Source organism: Pecten maximus, chromosome 3, assembly GCF_902652985.1.
Source record: "Pecten maximus chromosome 3, xPecMax1.1, whole genome shotgun sequence".
In the NCBI taxonomy this organism is placed as follows: Eukaryota; Metazoa; Mollusca; class Bivalvia; order Pectinida; family Pectinidae; genus Pecten; species Pecten maximus.
In genome coordinates, this window is record NC_047017.1 from 40,833,026 (window position 1) to 40,855,822 (window position 22,797).

Consider the following 22,797-nt stretch of genomic DNA (forward strand, 5'->3'; position numbering starts at 1 on the left):
GTATGTCCAGTCTGGTATGTTGGTATGGTCCTACTGGACTGATCTGTTGTGTATTCCAGTCTGGTATGTCGGTATAGTCCCACTGGTCTGATCTGGTGTGTATGTCCAGTCTGGTATGTCGGTATGGTCCTACTGGTCTGATCTGGTGTGTATGTCCAGTCTGGTATGTCGGTATAGTCCCACTGGTCTGATCTGGTGTGTATGTCCAGTCTGGTATGTTGGTATGGTCCTACTGGACTGATCTGTTGTGTATTCCAGTCTGGTATGTCGGTATGGCCCCACTGGTCTGATCTGGTGTGTATGCCCAGTATTGTATGTCGGTATGGCCCACTGATCTGATCTGGTGTGTATGTCCAGTCTGGTATGTCGGTATGGCCCCGCCGGTCTGATCTGTTGTGTATGTCCAGTCTGGTATGTTGGTATGGTCCCACTGATCTGATCTGTTGTGTATGTCCAGTCTGGTATGTTGGTATGGCCCCACTGATCTGATCTGGTGTGTATGTCCAGTCTGGTATGTCGGTATGGCCCACTGGACTGATCTGGTGTGTATGTCCAGTCTGGTATGTCGGTATGGCCCCACTGATCTGATCTGGTGTGTATGTCCAGTCTGGTATGTCGGTATAGCCCCACTGGTCTGATCTGGTGTGTATGTCCAGTATTGTATGTCGGTATGGCCCACTGGACTGATCTGGTGTGTATGTCCAGTCTGGTATGTCGGTATGGCCCACTGGACTGATCTGGTGTGTATGTCCTGTCTGGTATGTCGGTATAGCCCCACTGGTCTGATCTGGTGTGTATGTCCAGTCTGGTATGTCGGTATGGCCCCACTGGTCTGATCTGGTGTGTATGTCCAGTCTGGTATGTTGGTATGGTCCTACTGGACTGATCTGGTGTGTATGTCCAGTCTGGTATGTTGGTATGGCCCCACTGGTCTGATCTGGTGTGTATGTCCAGTCTGGTATGTCGGTATGGCCCCACTGGTCTGATCTGGTGTGTATGTCCAGTCTGGTATGTCGGTATGGCCCCACTGATCTGATCTGGTGTGTATGTCCAGTCTGGTATGTTGGTATGGCCCCGTCGGTCTGATCTGGTGTGTATGTCCAGTCTGGTATGTTGGTATGGTCCTACTGGACTGATCTGGTGTGTATGTCCAGTCTGGTATGTTGGTATGGTCCTACTGGACTGATCTGTTGTGTATTCCAGTCTGGTATGTCGGTATAGCCCCGCCGGTCTGATCTGGTGTGTATGTCCAGTCTGGTATGTCGGTATGGCCCCACTGGACTGATCTGGTGTGTATGTCCTGTCTGGTATGTCGGTATAGTCCCACTGGTCTGATCTGGTGTGTATGTCCAGTCTGGTATGTTGGTATGGTCCTACTGGACTGATCTGGTGTGTATGTCCAGTCTGGTATGTTGGTATGGCCCCGCCGGTCCGATCTGGTGTGTATGTCCAGTCTGATATGTTGGTATGGCCCCACTGATCTGATCTGGTGTGTATGTCCAGTCTGGTATGTTGGTATGGCCCCGTCGGTCTGATCTGGTGTGTATTCCAGTCTGGTATGTCGGTATAGTCCCACTGGTCTGAATGTCCAGTCTGGTATGTTGGTATGGTCCTACTGGACTGATCTGTTGTGTATTCCAGTCTGGTATGTCGGTATAGTCCCACTGGTCTGATCTGGTGTGTATGTCCAGTGTGGTATGTCGGTAAGGCCCCACTGGTGTGATCTGGTGTGTATGTCCAGTCTGATATGTTGGTATGGCCCCACTGGTCTGATCTGGTGTGTATGTCCAGTCTGGTATGTCGGTATGGCCCCACTGGTGTGATCTGGTGTGTATGTCCAGTCTGGTATGTCGGTATGGCCCCGCCGGTCCGATCTGGTGTGTATGTCCAGTCTGGTGTGTTGGTATGGCCCCGCCGGTCCGATCTGGTGTGTATGTCCAGTCTGATATGATGGTATGGCCCCGCCGGTCTGATCTGTTGTGTATGTCCAGTCTGGTATGTTGGTATGGTCCCACTGATCTGATCTGTTGTGTATGTCCAGTCTGGTATGTTGGTATGGCCCCACTGATCTGATCTGGTGTGTATGTCCAGTCTGGTATGTCGGTATGGCCCACTGGTGTGATCTGGTGTGTATGTCCAGTCTGGTATGTCGGTATGGTCCCACTGATCTGATCTGGTGTGTATGTCCAGTCTGGTATGTCGGTATGGCCCCACTGATCTGATCTGGTGTGTATGCCCAGTATTGTATGTCGGTATGGCCCACTGGTCTGATCTGATGTGTATGTCCAGTCTGGTATGTCGGTATGGCCCCACTGATCTGATCTGGTGTGCATGTCCAGTCTGGTATGTCGGTATGGCCCCACTGATCTGGTGTGTATGTCTAGTCTGGTATGTCGGTATGGGCCCACTGGTCTGATCTGGTGTGTATGTCCAGTATTGTATGTCGGTATGGGCCCTCTGGTCTGATCTGGTGTGTATGTCCAGTATGTCGGTATGACCCCACTGGTCTGATCTGGTGTGTATGTCCAGTCTGGTATGTTGGTATGGCCCCACCGATCTGATCTGGTGTGTATGTCCAGTCTGGTATGTCGGTATGGCCCCACTGGTCTGATCTGGTGTGTATGTCCAGTCTGGTATGTTGGTATGGCCCCGTCGGTCTGATCTGGTGTGTATGTCCAGTCTGGTATGTTGGTATGGTCCTACTGGACTGATCTGGTGTGTATGTCCAGTCTGGTATGTTGGTATGGTCCTACTGGACTGATCTGTTGTGTATTCCAGTCTGGTATGTTGGTATAGCCCCACTGGTCTGATCTGGTGTGTATGTCCAGTCTGGTATGTTGGTATGGCCCCGCCGGTCTGATCTGGTGTGTATGTCCAGTCTGGTATGTTGGTATGGCCCCACTGGTCTGATCTGGTGTGTATATCCAGTCTGGTGTGTTGGTATGGCCCCGCCGGTCCGATCTGGTGTGTATGTCCAGTCTGGTATGTCGGTATGGCCCACTGGTCTGATCTGTTGTGTATGTCCAGTCTGGTATGTCGGTATGGTCCTACTGGACTGATCTGGTGTGTATGTCCAGTCTGGTATGTCGGTATGGCCCCGCCGGTCCGATCTGGTGTGTATGTCCAGTCTGGTATGTTGGTATGGTCCTACTGGACTGATCTGTTGTGTATTCCAGTCTGGTATGTCGGTATAGTCCCACTGGTCTGATCTGGTGTGTATGTCCAGTCTGGTATGTCGGTATGGTCCTACTGGTCTGATCTGGTGTGTATGTCCAGTCTGGTATGTCGGTATAGTCCCACTGGTCTGATCTGGTGTGTATGTCCAGTCTGGTATGTTGGTATGGTCCTACTGGACTGATCTGTTGTGTATTCCAGTCTGGTATGTCGGTATGGCCCCACTGGTCTGATCTGGTGTGTATGCCCAGTATTGTATGTCGGTATGGCCCACTGATCTGATCTGGTGTGTATGTCCAGTCTGGTATGTCGGTATGGCCCCGCCGGTCTGATCTGTTGTGTATGTCCAGTCTGGTATGTTGGTATGGTCCCACTGATCTGATCTGTTGTGTATGTCCAGTCTGGTATGTTGGTATGGCCCCACTGATCTGATCTGGTGTGTATGTCCAGTCTGGTATGTCGGTATGGCCCACTGGACTGATCTGGTGTGTATGTCCAGTCTGGTATGTCGGTATGGCCCCACTGATCTGATCTGGTGTGTATGTCCAGTCTGGTATGTCGGTATAGCCCCACTGGTCTGATCTGGTGTGTATGTCCAGTATTGTATGTCGGTATGGCCCACTGGACTGATCTGGTGTGTATGTCCAGTCTGGTATGTCGGTATGGCCCACTGGACTGATCTGGTGTGTATGTCCAGTCTGGTATGTCGGTATGGCCCCACTGATCTGATCTGGTGTGTATGTCCAGTCTGGTATGTTGATATGGCCCCACTGGTCTGATCTGGTGTGTATGTCCAGTCTGGTATGTCGGTATGGCCCACTGGTCTGATCTGGTGTGTATGTCCAGTCTGGTATGTTGGTATGGCCCCACTGGTGTGATCTGGTGTGTATGTCCAGTCTGGTATGTCGGTATGGCCCACTGGTCTGATCTGGTGTGTATGTCCAGTCTGGTATGTTGGTATGGCCCCACTGATCTGATCTGGTGTGTATGTCCAGTCTGGTATGTCGGTATGGCCCACTGGACTGATCTGGTGTGTATGTCGGTATGGCCCCACTGATCTGATCTGGTGTGTATGTCCAGTCTGGTATGTCGGTATGGCCCCACTGATCTGATCTGGTGTGTATGTCCAGTCTGGTATGTCGGTATGGCCCCACTGGACTGATCTGTTGTGTATGTCCAGTCTGGTATGTCGGTATAGCCCCACTGGTGTGATCTGGTGTGTATGTCCAGTCTGGTATGTCGGTATAGCCCCACTGGTGTGATCTGGTGTGTATGTCCAGTCTGGTATGTCGGTATGGCCCCACTGATCTGATCTGGTGTGTATGTCCAGTCTGGTATGTCGGTATGGCCCCGCCGGTCTGATCTGGTGTGTATGTCCTGTCTGGTATGTCGGTATGGCCCCACTGGTCTGATCTGGTGTGTATGTCCAGTCTGGTATGTCGGTATGGTCCCACTGATCTGATCTGGTGTGTATGTCCAGTCTGGTATGTCGGTATGGCCCCACTGATCTGATCTGGTGTGTATGCCCAGTATTGTATGTCGGTATGGCCCACTGGTCTGATCTGATGTGTATGTCCAGTCTGGTATGTCGGTATGGCCCCACTGATCTGATCTGGTGTGCATGTCCAGTCTGGTATGTCGGTATGGCCCCACTGATCTGGTGTGTATGTCTAGTCTGGTATGTCGGTATGGGCCCACTGGTCTGATCTGGTGTGTATGTCCAGTATTGTATGTCGGTATGGGCCCTCTGGTCTGATCTGGTGTGTATGTCCAGTATGTCGGTATGACCCCACTGGTCTGATCTGGTGGGTGTCCAGTATGTCGGTATGGCCCCACTGGTCTGATCTGGTGGGTGTCCAGTATGTCGGTATGGCCCCACTGGTCTGATCTGGTGGGTGTCCAGTATGTCGGTATGACCCCACTGGTCTGATCTGGTGGGTGTCCAGTATGTCGGTGTAGCCCCACTGACCTGGTGTGTTTTTCCTGTCTGGTATGACCTTCTTTCCCGGCTAATAATTGGTGTTTTTACAATGTAATAATATTCTGATGTCTTAGAAGAACGAATTTGATACATAATACCGCAATTTAGTACAAGATGGAGAGATAATGCACAGCTTTAATTGTTACTGGACAATACGTAATACCTCAAATATAAAACATTAGTTCCGGGTCTTAAACAATCTTAACGTCTATTGGAAACATTTCATAAACTATTGGCAACCTGATGGCGTGACTCGTTATAGCAGGATTAGTGTTGATGGTGAGTAAACTAGTGGAAGTAAGATAACATTTCTATTGGTCATTAAACCTAACTTGTCATATTCTGAATACCTACAGCAAAAATAGCGATAACAATTCGCTAAACATGTGTTCCGTAAACCGGGATCAGCCTGGTTCACTCCAGACACGGAGTTAGGCAATCTTTTCTGGCAGCAGGAGCTATTGGCTGGTCTATCCTCCAAAAGAATGCAGAAAACTCGGGGAATATGTGATGCAATTAGAATGGTCGTCCAGAGCTATTATTAGACGTTACAATACCAGTCAGCATATATACAGTTAAAATATCGTGAATGGAAGTCTGCCTGGAAAGTGCATCTGTAGCGTGGGCTTTGAACCCAATAATCCTACATAAATCGGTCATCAGCCGCCGAGATCCAGGCAAATTACCACCACAAGGTAGTTGGTGACACTGGCGATAACTACCATTATCTTTATGGTGTGCTGAACGGCTGAGTTGGTCTGATTTTCTCCAACATCGAATGTATGTAGGCGTAGTGCGATATCGGCCGTCGGGGTTTTTAGTCTTCGCATGTGAGCTTTGAACTCATTTGTCTATCCCGCGGTAATTAAAGATTTCGACACACATCTTAATAATCCTGCCGATAAAAGCAGATTTCCGCTCAGGACGAACAGCATTTCTCGGCTCCACTTCCATCTCAGAAAAAGCTGTTACATAATACAGGGAGGAATCGACCTATTCTTGGCTCGACACTCGAACGTGTTACAGTGTACCGAGATAGCCACTATACATGTATATATATTTATGTTTGTTGTCAACGGTATCGTACAGATATGTATCAGTTACAAATTATCTAAAATCTAGTGTCTAATCATGTAATGCGATGCTTACAGAATGGAAGATGTGTCGACAGCCGTAATGTGACCGTTTTATAGTGTTGTCTCACTGAAATTAAACGCGCTGACAAGCTAGAAATCACCAACGCGGATAAGTGTCATTAAAACACCTAATGTCCGTATCAAAATTTTAGTTAGGATATCTGTCGACCTACTTGTCTGATGTCAAACACACGTTTTTAATTGGTGATGTGTACAATGTACTTTTAAGGATATTGATATGCATAATTAAACAATCTACAATCTGGACCCACGTGGTGATCGCCATATTCCGTGAGAGTGTGTTACCCTGACCTAAGTACTGGACAATGACCGGCCAGACAACAAACTTAGTGACCACAATAACGTCATATACACTCGAGACAATATTTGGCAGGTAGCTGAAAAGGCAGGTTGTTTTTGAAAGTTAACTGCATCAGTTTTATGGATGCGCTGGGGACTGTTTTTGATGAATTTTTAAACATTGTTTTACAGAAATAGCTTCTGTTTAGTATGCGATGGCATATGGCCATTATAATAGAACAATAGGCTTAACTATCAAAACGGTGACAATGGAAGCGTGCATTTGCGTGGGTAGCTGTTTGCAATTAAGGTAGTTGCTAGATTTGTGTAAGTTCTGTCGTCCTAAATGTATATATGGAAATAATTGATGTTGGTGTTAATTCTTCTTTATTGCATCCTTTTTTTTTTAAGTTTCATAAAATTTTATTCAATATTTACAGATAAAAACGTCATTCAATAATTGGAAAGTAATTGCATCCGTCTTCTTTTAAATTCAGTTTGAAATCTATACTAGTGTTAATTCTGAATACGGATGAGTACACGTATCAATACTTTTAGGATTGTAGGTAATTAGTGGTATTATCAACATTATCATCTTAATGACATAATAACGTGGTTGTAAGTTCACCTAAACAATAGGTTACCTGGATGGCGGTATTGTACGACTTTGGAAGCCGTACACGCAAATATCCTCGGTCCACCTCATCAGATACTGATTTTTAATTAGTGACTCTGTATGTTCGGCGCCGTTTCAGTAAAAGTGACGATTTTTTTTATTGCACCTACTTCTTGGATATCGTGATGTGTCGGGTAGAAGGTTCGTGTACGGTGTGTGTCATGACGTATAATTTGATTTCACAATAGCGTGTCCTTAACATTGATTATTTTGTACTTTTGAACAATGGCATTAGTTCACCAGTACTTTTCTAATGGTCATTAACAAACTGTAGCGACATGTACAAAGAGAGATAACTTTGACATGTTCCGTTGTATTTGGTAAAAGCTCTCGTTAATTTTGGTGGCACTAGAATTTTGTCCCGTGTATTTTGGCGACACTAGGATTTTGTCTCGTGTAATTTGGGACACTAGGATTTTGTCCTGTTTATTTTGGCGGCACTAGAATTTTGTTCCGTTTATTTTGGCGGCACTAGAATTTTGTCCCGTGTATTTTGGCGTCAGAATTTTGTTCCGTGTATTTTGGCGTCAGAATTTTGTTCCGTGTATTTTGGCGTCAGAATTTTGTCCCGATGGCCCTTCCTGATAGCTGATACTTTACCTGCGACTCATAACAAGAACACAGCTAATATATCTACCCTATACCTACATAGATATGCCTCGGATGACACATTATCACTAGCCCTCCACCTCTGGGTTGCGAGTTCGAAACCTACGTCCATGTGGCAGTTGCCAGGTACTGACGGTAGGCTGGTGGTTTTTCTGCGGGTACTCTAGCTTTCCTCCACCTTCAAAACCTTGCACGTCCTTAAATGACCCTGGCTGTTAATAGGGCATTAAAACAAAACAAAACAAACAAACGGGTGACATGTGTGAACTACAAATGTAGCCTTTTTGATGTCGGCACTTAAGTACATGCAACCATTTCAATATCAAAGCATCAACATTGAAAATAGACTAATTAAAATCCATCTATTTCCATACCAAACTATGAGAGTGGACGCGGTATAATATATTCTAGTGAGTTAACTTAAAGAGGCTTACCCGCAGACGGACCGGTAAACGGCACATCTCCGATCACTAAATAAACTTCAGTACACGTTTCTATGTGACAAAATTAGAGGCTTTCCGACTTTATTTCTTGAAAACAATTACAGAATATGTATTTAAAAGACGTTTTAAAACTCAACCTGAGAGATTCAGATTCAGATTCTTTATTTGCTTAAGTTTTACAACTTATCACAATAACACAAGACATGATACATTATATACAAAGGCAAACATAACAGCACAAGTATCTACCTGGCACACAACTTTCACCATACGTCTCTCGCCCATTCAATCTATTTGAAATTAGATGTAATTAGTGTGTTTGATGGAAACTTAATTACACATAACTTCAATCAGATTATGCCCATACTCACCATTCATACAATCTCACATGTATCCCCTACCCCTCCCCAGCCACCTACAAACCCAATATACACATATGAGATAGAGTGAGAGTACAAAAAATACATCTGGTCTTAAATCAAATTTGACTTTCTTCTTTCAAGGGCTAGACTGATATATTTCCCTAACTTACACAATTCTTTTACATTTTCTGTAGTTAATAACTGAACAAACTTGAACATACTCGGGTTCCTTCTGTAATATGGTTTCAAATATTTGTATCTAATATCACTATAAAAATTACATTTAATTATGAAATGAAATTCATCTTCTATGTCGTTATTATTACATAATGTGCATATTCGTTCATTTCTCTGTAAATTTCTATATCTCCCTCTTTCAATAAGCAAATCATGGGCCGATAATCGTATTTTGGCAATATTTCTCAAACATCTAGTATTAATGGGTTTATGTAAATATGGTTGCAAACAGAAACACATAGCTAAATATTGATACAAATTTCCTTTAGGAGAATTATTTACTATTGTTAAACATTCTTGCTGGAACATATCTTTTAACCTTAACTTAAAAATCTCTAAATCAACCTTCTGAACTGTGGGTAAATTGAATATGTATCCGATTCCAATTTTTCCTAACTCCTGTCTTAAATTTACTATCCAGTTATCATTATTCGCTACCATATCTTCAAGACACTCCTTTAAAATGCAATTATTAGTATTTTTGAGCTTCATCCAATAGGAGAATATTCTAATTTTTCTAACTATTTACAATGGGACTCTACCAAGTTCAAAATAAACCATTGCATTTGTAGTATTTTTCCTTGCACCTAATAGTCTTTTCAAGAAACCGATATGGATCTTTTCAATGTCTGGAGCTTTGTGAAAACCCCATATTTCACACCCATAATTTAATATACTACTAACATATGTATTGAAGACTGCCAATGAGGTTTCTATATTAAAATAATTACGTTTACAAACATTAGACATAGCAAATAGAGCTTTGTTTCCTTGTTCGGCAATTTTCTTTTGTGTCTTAAAAAATTTCCCGTTATAATTCATCATTAGCCCAAGATAATTGAATTCGTTCACTATTTCGATTTCTTCATTATTGTAAAACCATTTCTCATTATTCCTAATATTGCCCCCGTTTCTAAATACCACTATTTTGGTTTTATTAATATTAACAGTTAAGCTCCATTTCCTTGTATAATTGTGTAACGAGTTCAGCATGCTTTGTAATTCTTCAGGAGATTCGGACACCAGCACCGTATCGTCTGCATACATGAGTAAAAATATATTAATTGTTCTTATTTCTATTGATTTACAATTATCATTGATAAAATTGATTTCTAGGTCATTTATGAACAGTGTAAAAAGCAGAGGTGACAATATTTCCCCTTGGAATAATCCACAATTCACTTCGTAGAAGTCTGAGAGACCATTATGCTTTATACAGCATCTTACATTATCATATAGACTTCTAATAATCTTCAGCATTTTACCTTCAATACCCTCCTTAATCAATTTAAACCAAAGATTTTGTCTACTTATATAATCGAATGCCTTTTTATAGCCGATAAAACAACAGTACAACCTTTTCCGTTTTCTAAGTGTCCTATTAATTAAACACTGGAGAGAAAAAATAGCGTCTACAGTAGAAAGATTTTTTCGGAAGCCAAATTGCGCATCAGTAATCTTATTGATCGTTTCATCTAATTTAACTAACCTTCGGTTAAGCACAGAGGTGAATAACTTACCAAGACAACTTACTAATGTGATTCCTCGATAATTATCTGTATTATTAATATCTCCCTTTTTCAAAACTGGTATACAACTGCCAATATTCCATGTTATAGGAAATTTGCCGGAATCAAAAATACGATTAAATAAAGCAGTCAGACATGGAACTAAACTATCTCTTCCGGTAATAAAAAAATCATTATATAATCCATCTAAACCACATGCTTTGTTATGTTTAAGGTTCCTTATTGCCGTATTAACTTCTTCTTCAGTAATATTATTGTCTAATTCTTCGTAGGTGACTTTAGTACATGTATCATTAGTGTTTTCATCATATTCTCTCAAAAATGCATCGATCTCTTCATTTTCATCTACGTTTGTATCCGAAATATTTTTAAAATGTTCGTAAAAATCTTCCTTAGTTAACTTACAGTTATTTTGTTTGTTTTTCTTTTTAAAAACTTTGTAAAACTTTTTAGGGTTGTGTTTTCTGAAGAAGTTCATCATATTCCCTTGCTGACACTTATACTCCTTTTTCAGTCAGAGGGAAATGTATGGAATATAACGGCAAATCTTCTTTGTAAATCGCCGCTGCCTTTGAAGTTATCACTGTGCGGCACTGTGCACGTGCTTGTTTCTTTGATTTGTCAATCAAATAGGACTTATTGCGGGTTGCGATAATAAACATAATATTAAAAATGAGGTTTTAATATCACTTTTCAGCGTTTTATAAGGAAAATAAAATGAAAAACTCAACAATTCCAACAATCTGTCATGTGTAAAAAATCTTTTTCTATTAGCCAATTTGTCTGATCTCTCTGCGGGCAAGCCTCTTTAATTTAACTTGTCAAACATTTCAAATACGAGATCATTTGGTGTAAAGTTCCATATTTAAGTTGGATATTAGAACGCTTCTCTTTGTTAAATAATTTCAACATTGAAAGTAAACATGAAGGACCTTTTCCCAGTAAAATAATCAAAATCGACCCTGTTCCATGTTCAGCATTAAAAATTAACCCCAGTATATTATGACTCTGGTTCCATATTTAAGGTTGGAAATGGACTATATAGTATTAAAACCTTTTCCTCTTTAATTATTTAAATTATTCTCGGTTCAATATCCAACGTTGAAAATGGATCCCGAAACTCAGGCATTTCCATGTTGGTTATATTTATAGACACTGGTCCTATTTGCAACATTGAAAACGGGACTCCACCTGGTTATTTCTTCAACCTCACAGCGGCCATCTGGTCAAGGTTTTATATTAAATGAGGATGTAACTTTATACCGGGCTGTACACAATCATACATGTATAAATAAAGTCTTAAACAGTGATAGTTTATTGTGTTTATTTGTAAACAATAAAACAGGTAAAAATATCATTCAGTCTAGCACAATTCGACAAATAAAATGCTATGGAAGTACAAAGACGGATATTAAAATGAATTCACTTGCACTTTCCTTGTCACTCGTCCAAACACCTGTACAGGTGACACATTGTCACTCTCTAAACACCTGTACAGGAGACACATTGTCACTCGTCTAAACACCTGTACAGGAGACACATTGTCACTCGTCCAAACACCTGTACAGGAGACACATTGTCACTCGTCCAAACACCTGTACAGGAGACACATTGTCACTCGTCCAAACACCTGTACAGGAGACACATTGTCACTCATCCAAACACCTGTACAGGAGACACATTGTCACTCGTCCAAACACCTGTACAGGAGACACATTGTCACTCATCCTAACACCTGTACAGGTGATACATTGTCACTCATCCAAACACCTGTACAGGAGACACATTGTCACTCATCCAAACACCTGTACAGGAGACACATTGCCACTCATCCAAACACCTGTACAGGAGACACATTGTCGCTCATCCAAACACCTGTACAGGAGACACATTGTCACTCGTCCAAACACCTACACAGGAGACACATTGTCACTCGTCCAAACACCCATACAGGAGACACATTGTGACTCGTCCAAACACCTGTACAGGGGACACATTGTGACTCATCCTAACACCTGTACAGGAGACACATTGTCACTCATCCAAACACCTGTACAGGAGACACATTGTCACTCGTCTAAACACCTGTACAGGAGACACATTGTCACTCGTCCAAACACCTGTACAGGAGACACATTGTCACTCGTCCAAACACCTGTACAGGAGACACATTGTCACTCGTCCAAACACCTGTACAGGAGACACATTGTCACTCGTCCAAACACCTGTACAGGAGACACATTGTCACTCGTCCAAACACCTGTACAGGAGACACATTGTCACTCATCCTAACACCTGTACAGGTGATACATTGTCACTCATCCAAACACCTGTACAGGAGACACATTGTCACTCATCCAAACACCTGTACAGGAGACACATTGTCACTCATCCAAACACCTGTACAGGAGACACATTGTCGCTCATCCAAACACCTGTACAGGAGACACATTGTCACTCGTCCAAACACCTACACAGGAGACACATTGTCACTCGTCCAAACACCCGTACAGGAGACACATTGTGACTCGTCCAAACACCTGTACAGGAGACACATTGTGACTCATCCTAACACCTGTACAGGAGACACATTGTCACTCATCCAAACACCTGTACAGGAGACACATTAAAGGTAAACAAATCACAAAAATTGCAAAAGGAATAAAAATACTTTTAAAAAAAATCCATATAAGATTTTTTTATTTTTTCTCTGGGGGCCCCACTTCAGGAAATACAAAAAAATTTCCCAAATCTGAGTCTGAATTGGCCAGAGCTAAACTATAACTAAAGACAAAGACATTTCTTGGGACTATTTCACCGATTTAGACAAAGCTCTGGATTCCAGCTGAGACAGAGTTCCTTGTATATAAGAAAGTTTAAATAGATACTTGTTCCTCTTGCTGTTTGTGGAGAAGCAATGTCTCACTTACCTGATATTTTGAGTTGGTGGTTCTGAGGAGTAACCTACACAAAGCATTGCCACACCTGACGAGGTCTTTCTCCGCGTACATGGTGTAATATCCCAAGCCAGTAGTCCAACCTTTCCTCCCCAATATCTTTCTGGACATGAGCAGTGCACTGGCAGCCATCATGGATGGTACATACGAGGTGAAGTTGACAGAGGTTAAGGACAAATCTAGAAGATACTGTGCCAGATGTTCTACCTGTGACAGAAAATACCATTGAATAGCATTCTGAAAATACCATTGAATAGCATTCTGTCTTAATGGTAAACAAGCATTACAATCTTAAAGTATGGTTGGGATTCTTTGGGATGCGATGGGATTCTATGGGATGTGACGGGATTCTATGGGATGTGTCAGGATTCTATGGGATGTGACAGGATTCTATGGGATGTGACAGGATTCTATGGAATATGACAAGATTCTATGGGATGTGACGGGATTATATGGGATGTGATGGGATTCTATGAAATGTGATGGGATTCTATGGAATGTGACGGGATTCTATGGGATGTGATGGGATTCTATGAAATGTGATGGGATTCTATGGAATGTGACGGGATTCTATGGGATGTGACAGGATTCTATGGGATGTGACAGGATTCTATGGGATGCGACAGGATTCTATGGGATGTGACACCTTTGATATCACTATATTCATGGTCACTGTTTACAGAGCAGTTTTGCACCAATATCTGGGAACTAGTTCTTACCGAGACAACCCTGAACTATTACCTCCTAAATATTAATTGGTAACAACTATACAATAACAATCAAATATACAAAGATTCTGAACAGAAGTTGAATGCGTTTTGAACTCAGTAACCACTTATGGGCTGTCCTAGAGCTTCACAGCACCAGCCTCTCCAGACACTTTTTTAGTTAAGATTCTGATCCTCACCTGGCAGGTATTTTTTTGCCAAATCTGCTGAAAATTACTTAAAAGTTCCATAGAAGCAAAACATTTAATGTTACAGATACGCTATAACAAATGACTATACATTGTATATAATATGTTTATAGTATGTAATTTGAAACTGTCTCAGGTGATCAAATACATCATGGCACCATTACTCTACCTCCTTATCTTCCTTTTCCACCTCAAAAAATCTGTCGAGGAACATGATTGGTTCACAGATGTTGAGATCAAACTTCAGCTCCTTGAGGATGAATTTCTCCATATCTAGAACTTGGTGTGGTTCGTAAGTGTTGTCTGTCAGATTACAGAGACTGGTGATCTAAATACAAGCACGACGTATTACAGACCTATCTAGTAATGCATCAATCATCAATATAGTATCATAGTTATACCTCCAATATCAATATAGTATGATATTAATATGTCCATCATCAATATAGTATCATAGTTAAACTTCCATTATCAATATAGTATCATAGTTATACCTCCATTATCAATATAGTATCATAGTTGTACGTCCATTATCAATATAGTATCATAGTTGTACGTCCATTATCAATATAGTATCATAGTTATACGTCCATTATCAATATAGTATGATATTAATACGTCCATTATCAATATAGTATGATATTATTACGTCTATTTAAATTTTCATAGTTTCCCCTCCTTCATAATTCCGTTTAACCCAAATTATCAAAAAGTTCATTTTATCGCCCCAATATCAATATATATCAAGTTAACGTCCAATTAAATTAGTAAAAGTTATACGTCAAATAACAATATAGTACCACATGTAATAAAAAGGAATACGTTTATTTTTCTCAACTTTTTACATTTCATAGAATTAGAGACCCTTTCCCATATAATCCCTAGGGGGGGTTTAGCGTTCTATATTTGGCAGCGATGAGGACACATGTGATGCCGAGGAGCTGTAGAACAGCTAATGAGATCTTCACCCTATTGAGGACCTGGTCTATCAGTGCCACACTCAGGTGAAAGGGGTTTGGAACATTGTAGCCCTATGTAACATACCGTTGGTAAACATATCACATGGTGTCAGTCATTTATTGCTGTAACTTGTCACATGTTTTTCCCCTTTCATTTTTGTTTTAAACCTGTAATCATTTTTTTACCAGTAATTCTGTTGTGCCGTAGTTTTGGAGGAATAAGCTAAATTTGACCAAATGGCATATCTTAATCTCACACAATTCAATCATTTTTTAAGAGTTACTTCTTTTTTAATAGAAAAATCAGAAAAATTTAGAAGATACCTCCCTTCTTTTGTAAAACCATTTGGTTGTAGAAAAATTTTTTTTTTGTTTTACCGTTTTTATGTAAGGAGGAAAATTAGGGCTCGCGATGTCCAATCTATATTGATATTAACTCAGCAATCAAATATGTTGAATTGAAACTCGTTTTTGCCTGTCTCATTTTTTACTTGTCATCTATTTTTTACCATTTTTATTTTTTTCCCCCTTTAATAATTTTAAAACCTGAAACTATTTTTTTTAAAAAACTGTAATCTATTGTTTTAACCGGTATAAATTTTGTTAAACCTGTAATCTTTTTTTTAAACCGTAATCTATTTTTTTTCATTATTTTTTTTTTACCCTATTTTGTTTTACCTACCACATATTGTTTTACTTTTTCATTGTTAACCTACATTTAAAGTCCCTTTTTTTAAAAAATTTTCTTTGTTTACCTGCCCTCTTTTTTTTTTTCCGGGGACTTGAATGACCAGTCGGTGAGGATGGCGTGCATATGAGGTCACTTTGGGGTTATTGTGGGGGAAGTCTCAGGTAGGGGTGGCAGTTCTCTACCTCTGAAAAAATTATTTCAGTATTAGAAGGGGGGGTTTTTGAAAATTCATAAATAGAAAATTTGCAAAAAATTCTACACTACTAATCCCCAGCCAAATGCCCTCGTAGGGAAAAAAGGGGGTAATATCCCTAAAATTAAAATTAATCCAAATGATAACTTTGGAAAAAATTAATTACGGGTGAAAAAAAATATCAAGTTTTTTTGAATTCATATCATTCATGAAAAACCCCTTTGGTCTGTGTGAAAAATGGCCAAATAATTTTTAAAACGGTTATTTGAATTACATTTAATAGAAGAAAAGCTCCATGAAGTTTTTTTTACAACATTTAAAGGGGAAAATAAACACAAACCGCAGAAACGGATTTTAAAAAATTTTTCCCTCAAAATTCAAAATTACCCAAAAAATTTTTTTTTTTCCCAATCTCTACACTACAGATTTAAAAATTGACTCTATAGCATGGATGGCGGGCAAAAAATGCAAATCTTGCCTTATTTCAAAGTTAAAGGGTAGTAAAATTCCCCAAGAGGGGGAAGCAAGAAAAACAAGAAAAACTAGGTTGATAATAAATGACCAAGATTTTGAAAACCCCCTCGGGGACACCTACCTGGAGATAGTGGGAGTTACCTTTTAATATTGACACCCTATGGGGAACTCCCTGGAGGGAGTGGTAATTACCTTTTGCCCCCATACGGGGGACACACCTGAGGTGGGGTAGTTTTTCCTATGTATATTTCCCACCTTACGGGGGACACATACTGGATGTAGTGGTAATTACCTATGTTATTGCCCCCATACGGGGAACCTCCCTTAGGTATGGTAATTCCTTGTAATTGCCCCCCAACTGGGGACCATCCTGTAGATAGTGGTATTTTCCTATTGAAAAACCCATACGGGGGGCACTACCTTTAATAGTGGTAATTTCCTTGAAATTTTGGACCCCTTACGGGGACAAAACCCTGGATGAGTTAGTTTTTCCTATTGCACCCTATTGGGGACCCAACCTGTAGATGGGGTGATTACTTTGAAAACCCTACTTGGAAAAAACGGGTAGGGGGGAGATTCCCCTATTGACCCCCTACTGGGGAAATATACCTGGAGATAGTGGAATTACCTATTGACCCCATACTGGGACATTACCTGAAAAGTGGTGATTGCCTATATATTTGACACCCATACTGGGGACATATACCGGAATGTGGTAATTACTATGTAATTGACACCATATGGGGACATATCCTGGAGATGTGGAAATTCCTTTTAATTTGACACCTATACGGGGGACAAAAACCTGGGTAGTGGTAATTCCATGTTATTGAAAAACCCATACTGGGGACAATACCGTGAGTGGAGATTTCCTAGATATTACCCCATCGGGGGAATATACCTGGAGAAGTGGAAATTTCCCTATTGAAAACCCCATACGGGGGGGGCAAACCTAAGGAGTGGTAGATTTCCTTGAAATTTGACCCCTTTTACGGGGGACCATATTTTGATAGTGGTAGTTTCCTATGTGTTTTGACACCCCCGGGGGACACATCCCTTAATATTGAATTACCTATGATATTGAACCCAAACGGGGGCCCAAAACCTGGGGGTAGTGGAGTTTTCCTTGTATATTGAACCCATACGGGGGCACTCCCGGGATGTTGGAGATTCCCATGATTTTGACACCCCTACGGGGGACCATCCCTGGAGATAGTTAGTTTACCTATGTATATTGCCCCCCTACGGGGGAACATCCCGGAGTAGTGGTAGTTTCCTATATTTTTGCCCCCATATGGGGACCATCCGGGGATTAGTGGTAGATTACCTGTGTTTTTTACCCCCATACTGGGGACACACCTGGAGTAGGGGTTTTTTCCTAGTATATTGACCCCTACGGGGGGACACATCCCGATGTGGGTAGATTCCCTGTGTTTTGCACCCTACTGGGACACATACCGGGTAGGTAGATTACCTTGTATTTGACCCCATACTGGGAAAATTACCTGGGATGGGGTAGATTCCTATTATTTGACCCTATCGGGGACAAAAACCTTAGGTATGGTGTTCCCTATGTTAGACACCCATACGGGGCCCCCAACCGGAAGTGGTAGATTTCCTTTTAATTTTGACCCAACTGGGGACTTCCCCGGAGTAGTGGTGATTACCTATTGACCCCTACGGGCACAACCTTTAGGAGGGTTTAATTTCCTTGTTATGACCCCATACTGGGACAATACCGTAAAGTGTAGTTACCTTTTGGTATTGACACCCCCTGGGGAACATCCCTGTGATAGTTTTAAAACCTATGAAATTTTGCACCCAACTGGGGACACATATGGGGTAGGGGTAATTTCCTTGTATTTTTACCCCCATCGGGGACAATCCTGGATGTAGTGGTGTTTCCAGTTTTTGACACCCTACGGGGGACACATACCTGGAGTAGGGGTAATTACCTATTATATGACACCCATAGGGGGGCACATACCTGGATGTAGTGAAATTTCCTATGTTTTTGACACCCTACGGGGGCCACCCCTGGATGTAGTGGTGTTTACCTGTTTTTTTTGCAACCCTGGGGGGGAACATCCCCGGATGTAGTGTGTTTTCCTATGTATTGACCCCCATACTGGGACACATACCGGATGTAGTGGAAATTTCCCGTGATTTTTAACCCCATACTGGGGCACATACCTGGAGATAGGGGTAGTTTCCTATGTATAGCCCCCAACGGGGACAATCCCTGGAGATAGTGGTAGATTCCCTTTGACACCCATACTGGGGACCACCCCCGGGAGTAGTGGTAGTTTTCTAGGGCATGGGGCTTCACCTTTATATTAAAAAAGCATTGGAAATTTTCATAAACTTTTTTGAAAATAAAAACTGACATGCTTTTATCCCTGGGGAAGTTTTTTTTTGGGAGCCCATAGTATTTACTGATTAACAGAGTTATTTCCCCCTTTGTTTCAGCATACTTAAAGGGCCTTTTGGGGAAAGCAACCTGGAGGTAGTATAGTTTTCCTGGCAATTCAGGGCACAGGGGTTGTTATGACTAATTTCAATTTCCCCGACCCCCAGGGAACCCGGTCTTATGTCCCCATCTCAGGAGAGGACACAGTTAAATCCATAACACAATCTGAAAATGTAAGAGAAAACTTCCAAAAAAAATATATCTTTTCCGAGAATCGTTTTTTGGATATCACCCCTTGTGGTCATTTTAGCGTATCCCTTCCTGGCCAAAACAAACACTCTTTTCTGTAAAACCTTTGGATACCCGTTTGTGGGCCCTTTTAGGATACCTGTTCTTCCAGTAATGATATCCCCCCCTTTGTGGCTCTTTCAAGAGTCCCCGTCTGCCTCCTTCAAATTCAAATGCTTTGTGGCTTATGTTTGAGATTCCCGTTTGGGTCTTTTTCAGAACCATTTTTTGCCTCAAAAAAAGAGATACCCATAGCCCTTCTCTTATCAAGATATCCAGTTCTTTTTCATTTCAAATATTCCTTCTGTGTCTTTTATATATCCCGGTCTTAGGTCATTACTGAAAATAAATGTATACTTCAAACATCATCTGGTAATCTGTCAATGTGAAAGTTTTTTTTACAAGAAAAAATTTTATGACTCAAGACAAAACAAAAATTAAAACGAATTTTTTCAACCAAACAACACTTTGATTTAAACCAGCAAACTCCCAAAATAAATAAGTTACCCTATTCCAACCATCATCCCATATACATTATAGCGACCAATTTTGGAAATATATTTAAAAGACCGTCCCTATCCATGATTGCAATGGCCCCGGGTTTTTAAAAATGGAAATTGTGTTTTCTTTGGGATCCCGTGAGCCAAAAATCTCCATGGACCGTGTGTGGCCATGATGCCGTGGGATGATGCTGGTGAGGTGGACTTTTTTCACTTTCTTTAAGCTTCTACATAAAAATGTTTTAAAAAAATCATAAGCAACAGATTGAGTTATTAAAATTATGGAATTTTGACATTCTCCAACCCGGTCTCAAAAATTCTGCTTGGGGCTGGGCTGGACCAAAGGGATTTTGGGGGGGTTTTTGAATCTGTTCTTGCTGTGATTACCTTATTTTTTGCGTGTACTGTCCCCCAAAAGGATATGGGGGATTTTAGAAAACTTTTTCTTGTTATAATTTCCCGTGTGGGTGTGGTCCTGGTCCAAGAGATAGGGGGGGGTTTTTTAACTTTTTTTTGGGTGTGATTTACCCCGTGATTGTGGGAAAGGTTTCCCGAGAGGAGGGGGGGGGGTTTTGAAACTTTTTCTTGTTAGATTTACCTGTGATTTGGGGTGGGTCCTGGTCCAGAGGAATTTAGGGGGGGGGGGGGGTTTTGAATCTTTTTCTTGTTATGATTACCTTGATTGGTGTGGGGCCTGGTCCCGAGAGGATAGGGGGGTTTAAAATCTTTTTCTTTTTGATTTTTCCCGTGCCGGGTGGGGGCCCGGGCCAGAGGGATAGTGGGACTTTTTAGCCTTGTGAATTTTTCCCTCTCATTTTTGGCTTTTTTTTTTTCAGAGGGCAGCACCTCCACTGTTTTTACCATTTTACCTTATTTTGATATAATGTTGCGCCTCCAAACCCCAAAAACCCTTCTTCTCCTGAAATATTAAAAAAAAGGGGGCAAGGTCCATATCACCCCCCCAAACCCTAAACCTTTTTTCCCTGAAAAATTACGTACAAAAGGGAAGGTCCTATACCCTAAAACTCATAACCTCCTTGAATTACTACAGGGGCAGGGCATGTACAAAACCCCCAACCCTAGCCCCCTCCTGAAATATCACAGTACAGGGTCAAGTCATGTATCACCCTCAAACCCGCCTCCTCCTGAAAAAATAAGTACGGGTCAAGGGCTGACACCCCCCAAACCCTACCCCCCCTGAAAAATTACAGTCAAGGGTCAAGGTCTTACTTAGCTTGGTAAAGTAGGCCTAGTGTTGAAAGTTTTTTCCTCAAGTAAAACTCCACAGTAAAAAAAAATTTTTAAGGGTTATTCTACATAAACTGTGATGTAAAAATAAAAAAAATGTACCCCCATTTTATTGCCGAAAATTGGTTTTCTCGAAGGTTTTTAGGGTTTTCCTGGTGGGCGAGGACTCCCCCGCACCCTGGGGCCTCCAACACTGTGAGGGGGATACCCATCCCTCCCGTTCTCTCTCACGGTCACTCATGTCAACTTTTGTGGACCTCTTAGGGGCATTGGTCACCCTTTTGACAACTCGGTCCCCCGGCTGCCTGTTTGTAACCCCTCGAGGTGAAATTTTTTTTTATTTTTGGAAGTCTGCAAAAAAGTCAAAAAACAGAAGTTTATTAAACACTCGATCATACAATAATGAAAAGAAAACGAGAAACTTTGAAAAACTAAGTGAAAAAAGTTTGAGTGAATGGGGGGTTTTTTTAGGGAAGCTTACTCATCTTGTAATATTTTCTTTAAATTCCTGTTAGTTTCAGGTTACCTGATCGATTTAAAATTTCCCGGTACCCGTTAGAAGGGTTAACATAAGCAAACCCCCCAAACAAAAGCCTCAGTTGAGGGTTACAGGGTTTGGGAATGTAACCAATACCCCAAAGAGGGGGACAAAACTTATCATTTTCTCCCTTTTATTATAGTCTGAATTAAGCCCCATGATATTTAATACAAAAAATTTCTAAAATGGTAAAAGGAAACTCCCTTATCTTTTCAAAAAAGGGGAAACTATAATGAAATTACAAAATCCTTTAGACTTTCTGAGAAATAGCGAAACAACTTCAATTATAAAAAACCAAGAGGGGCCTGTCGCCAGTGTTTTCCGTTGGGCTAAATGCAATTGCTAACTAAACACCAAGGGGAACCTAAAAAAAATTTGAGAAAGTCCTTTTTAGTCCTTTCTGAGAATAGCGATAAAAAGAATTTTTTACGGAGGGGGGAGAAGGGGCGGCAAAGGGGCCCTGAAAAAGGGGGATTTGAATTTTTGGGCTGAAAAAATTTGACAAAAAACCCCTTCATATGGGGTACTAGACCGTACAAAATTTTCAAATAGGGTCATACCCCTTTTAAATTTGCCGTGGGTTTTTCCCTTACATTCAGTTTATAACCAAACGATCTGTTGATTTTCCCACATCCTTTATCATGAAATATTACATTTTTGTGGAAAAACACTTTAGTGAAAATGCCGGTCGTTGGGCAGTTTGATATAAGAACAGATGGGCACCCCCCCCAAAAAAAACCCCCCCCACCCCCAAAAAAAAATAACCCCCCCCCCAAAAAAAACACCCCCACCCCCCAAAAAAACCCACCCCTAAAACCAAAACCCCCCCCCAAAACAAAACCCCCCCCAAAACAACAACATCCCCCCCCAAAAAAACACCTCAACCCCCAAACCTTTACAACCCCGCCCCCCAAAAACCCACACCCCCCCCAAAACAAAAACCCACCCCCCCAAAAAACCAAATCCCCCCCCAAAACACCACCTCACCCCCAAAAAACAAAATCCCACCCCAAAAATTTAAACCCCACCCCCAAAACAAAACATCCCCACCCCCAAAAAACCACCCCCCCCCTAAAAACACAAAAAACCCCCCCCAAACAAAACCCCACCCCCAAAAAAACAACACCCACCCCCAAAAACCAGTACCCACCCCAAAAAAACAAAACCCAACCCCCC

General features: G+C 41.5%; 1 protein-coding gene and 1 long non-coding RNA gene across 2 annotated transcripts; both read right to left on the reverse strand.

The window, feature by feature from the left end:
• Nucleotides 1–11,754: 11,754 nt before the first annotated feature.
• LOC117324175 lies at nt 11,755–13,069 on the reverse strand. Its single transcript, XR_004531919.1, has 2 exons — nt 11,973–13,069; nt 11,755–11,903 (listed from the first exon to the last, which is right to left on the reverse strand). It is a non-coding gene; the product is annotated as an uncharacterized LOC117324175 (long non-coding RNA).
• Nucleotides 13,070–13,308: 239 nt separating this feature from the next.
• Nucleotides 13,309–21,324, reverse strand: LOC117322755 (cyclin-A1-4-like). The gene is made up of 4 exons (XM_033877693.1): nt 21,292–21,324; nt 15,208–15,351; nt 14,490–14,648; nt 13,309–13,611 (listed from the first exon to the last, which is right to left on the reverse strand). The coding sequence occupies exons 1-4, from the start codon at nt 21,322–21,324 to the stop codon at nt 13,324–13,326; spliced, it is 624 nt and encodes a 207-aa protein (XP_033733584.1). The 3' UTR covers nt 13,309–13,323.
• Between the last annotated feature and the right edge of the window lie 1,473 nt (nt 21,325–22,797).

Coding starts and splice junctions, on each gene's coding strand:
- LOC117322755 (XM_033877693.1), bottom strand. CDS start 21,324: ATGAGTGACCGTGAGAGAGAACGGGAGGGATGG. Junction 15,352..21,291: donor AGAGAGAACGGGAGGGATGG/GTATCCCCCTCA, acceptor TATGTTACATAG/GGCTACAATGTTCCAAACCC. Junction 13,612..14,489: donor TGGAAAAGGAAGATAAGGAG/GTAGAGTAATGG, acceptor TTTCTGTCACAG/GTAGAACATCTGGCACAGTA.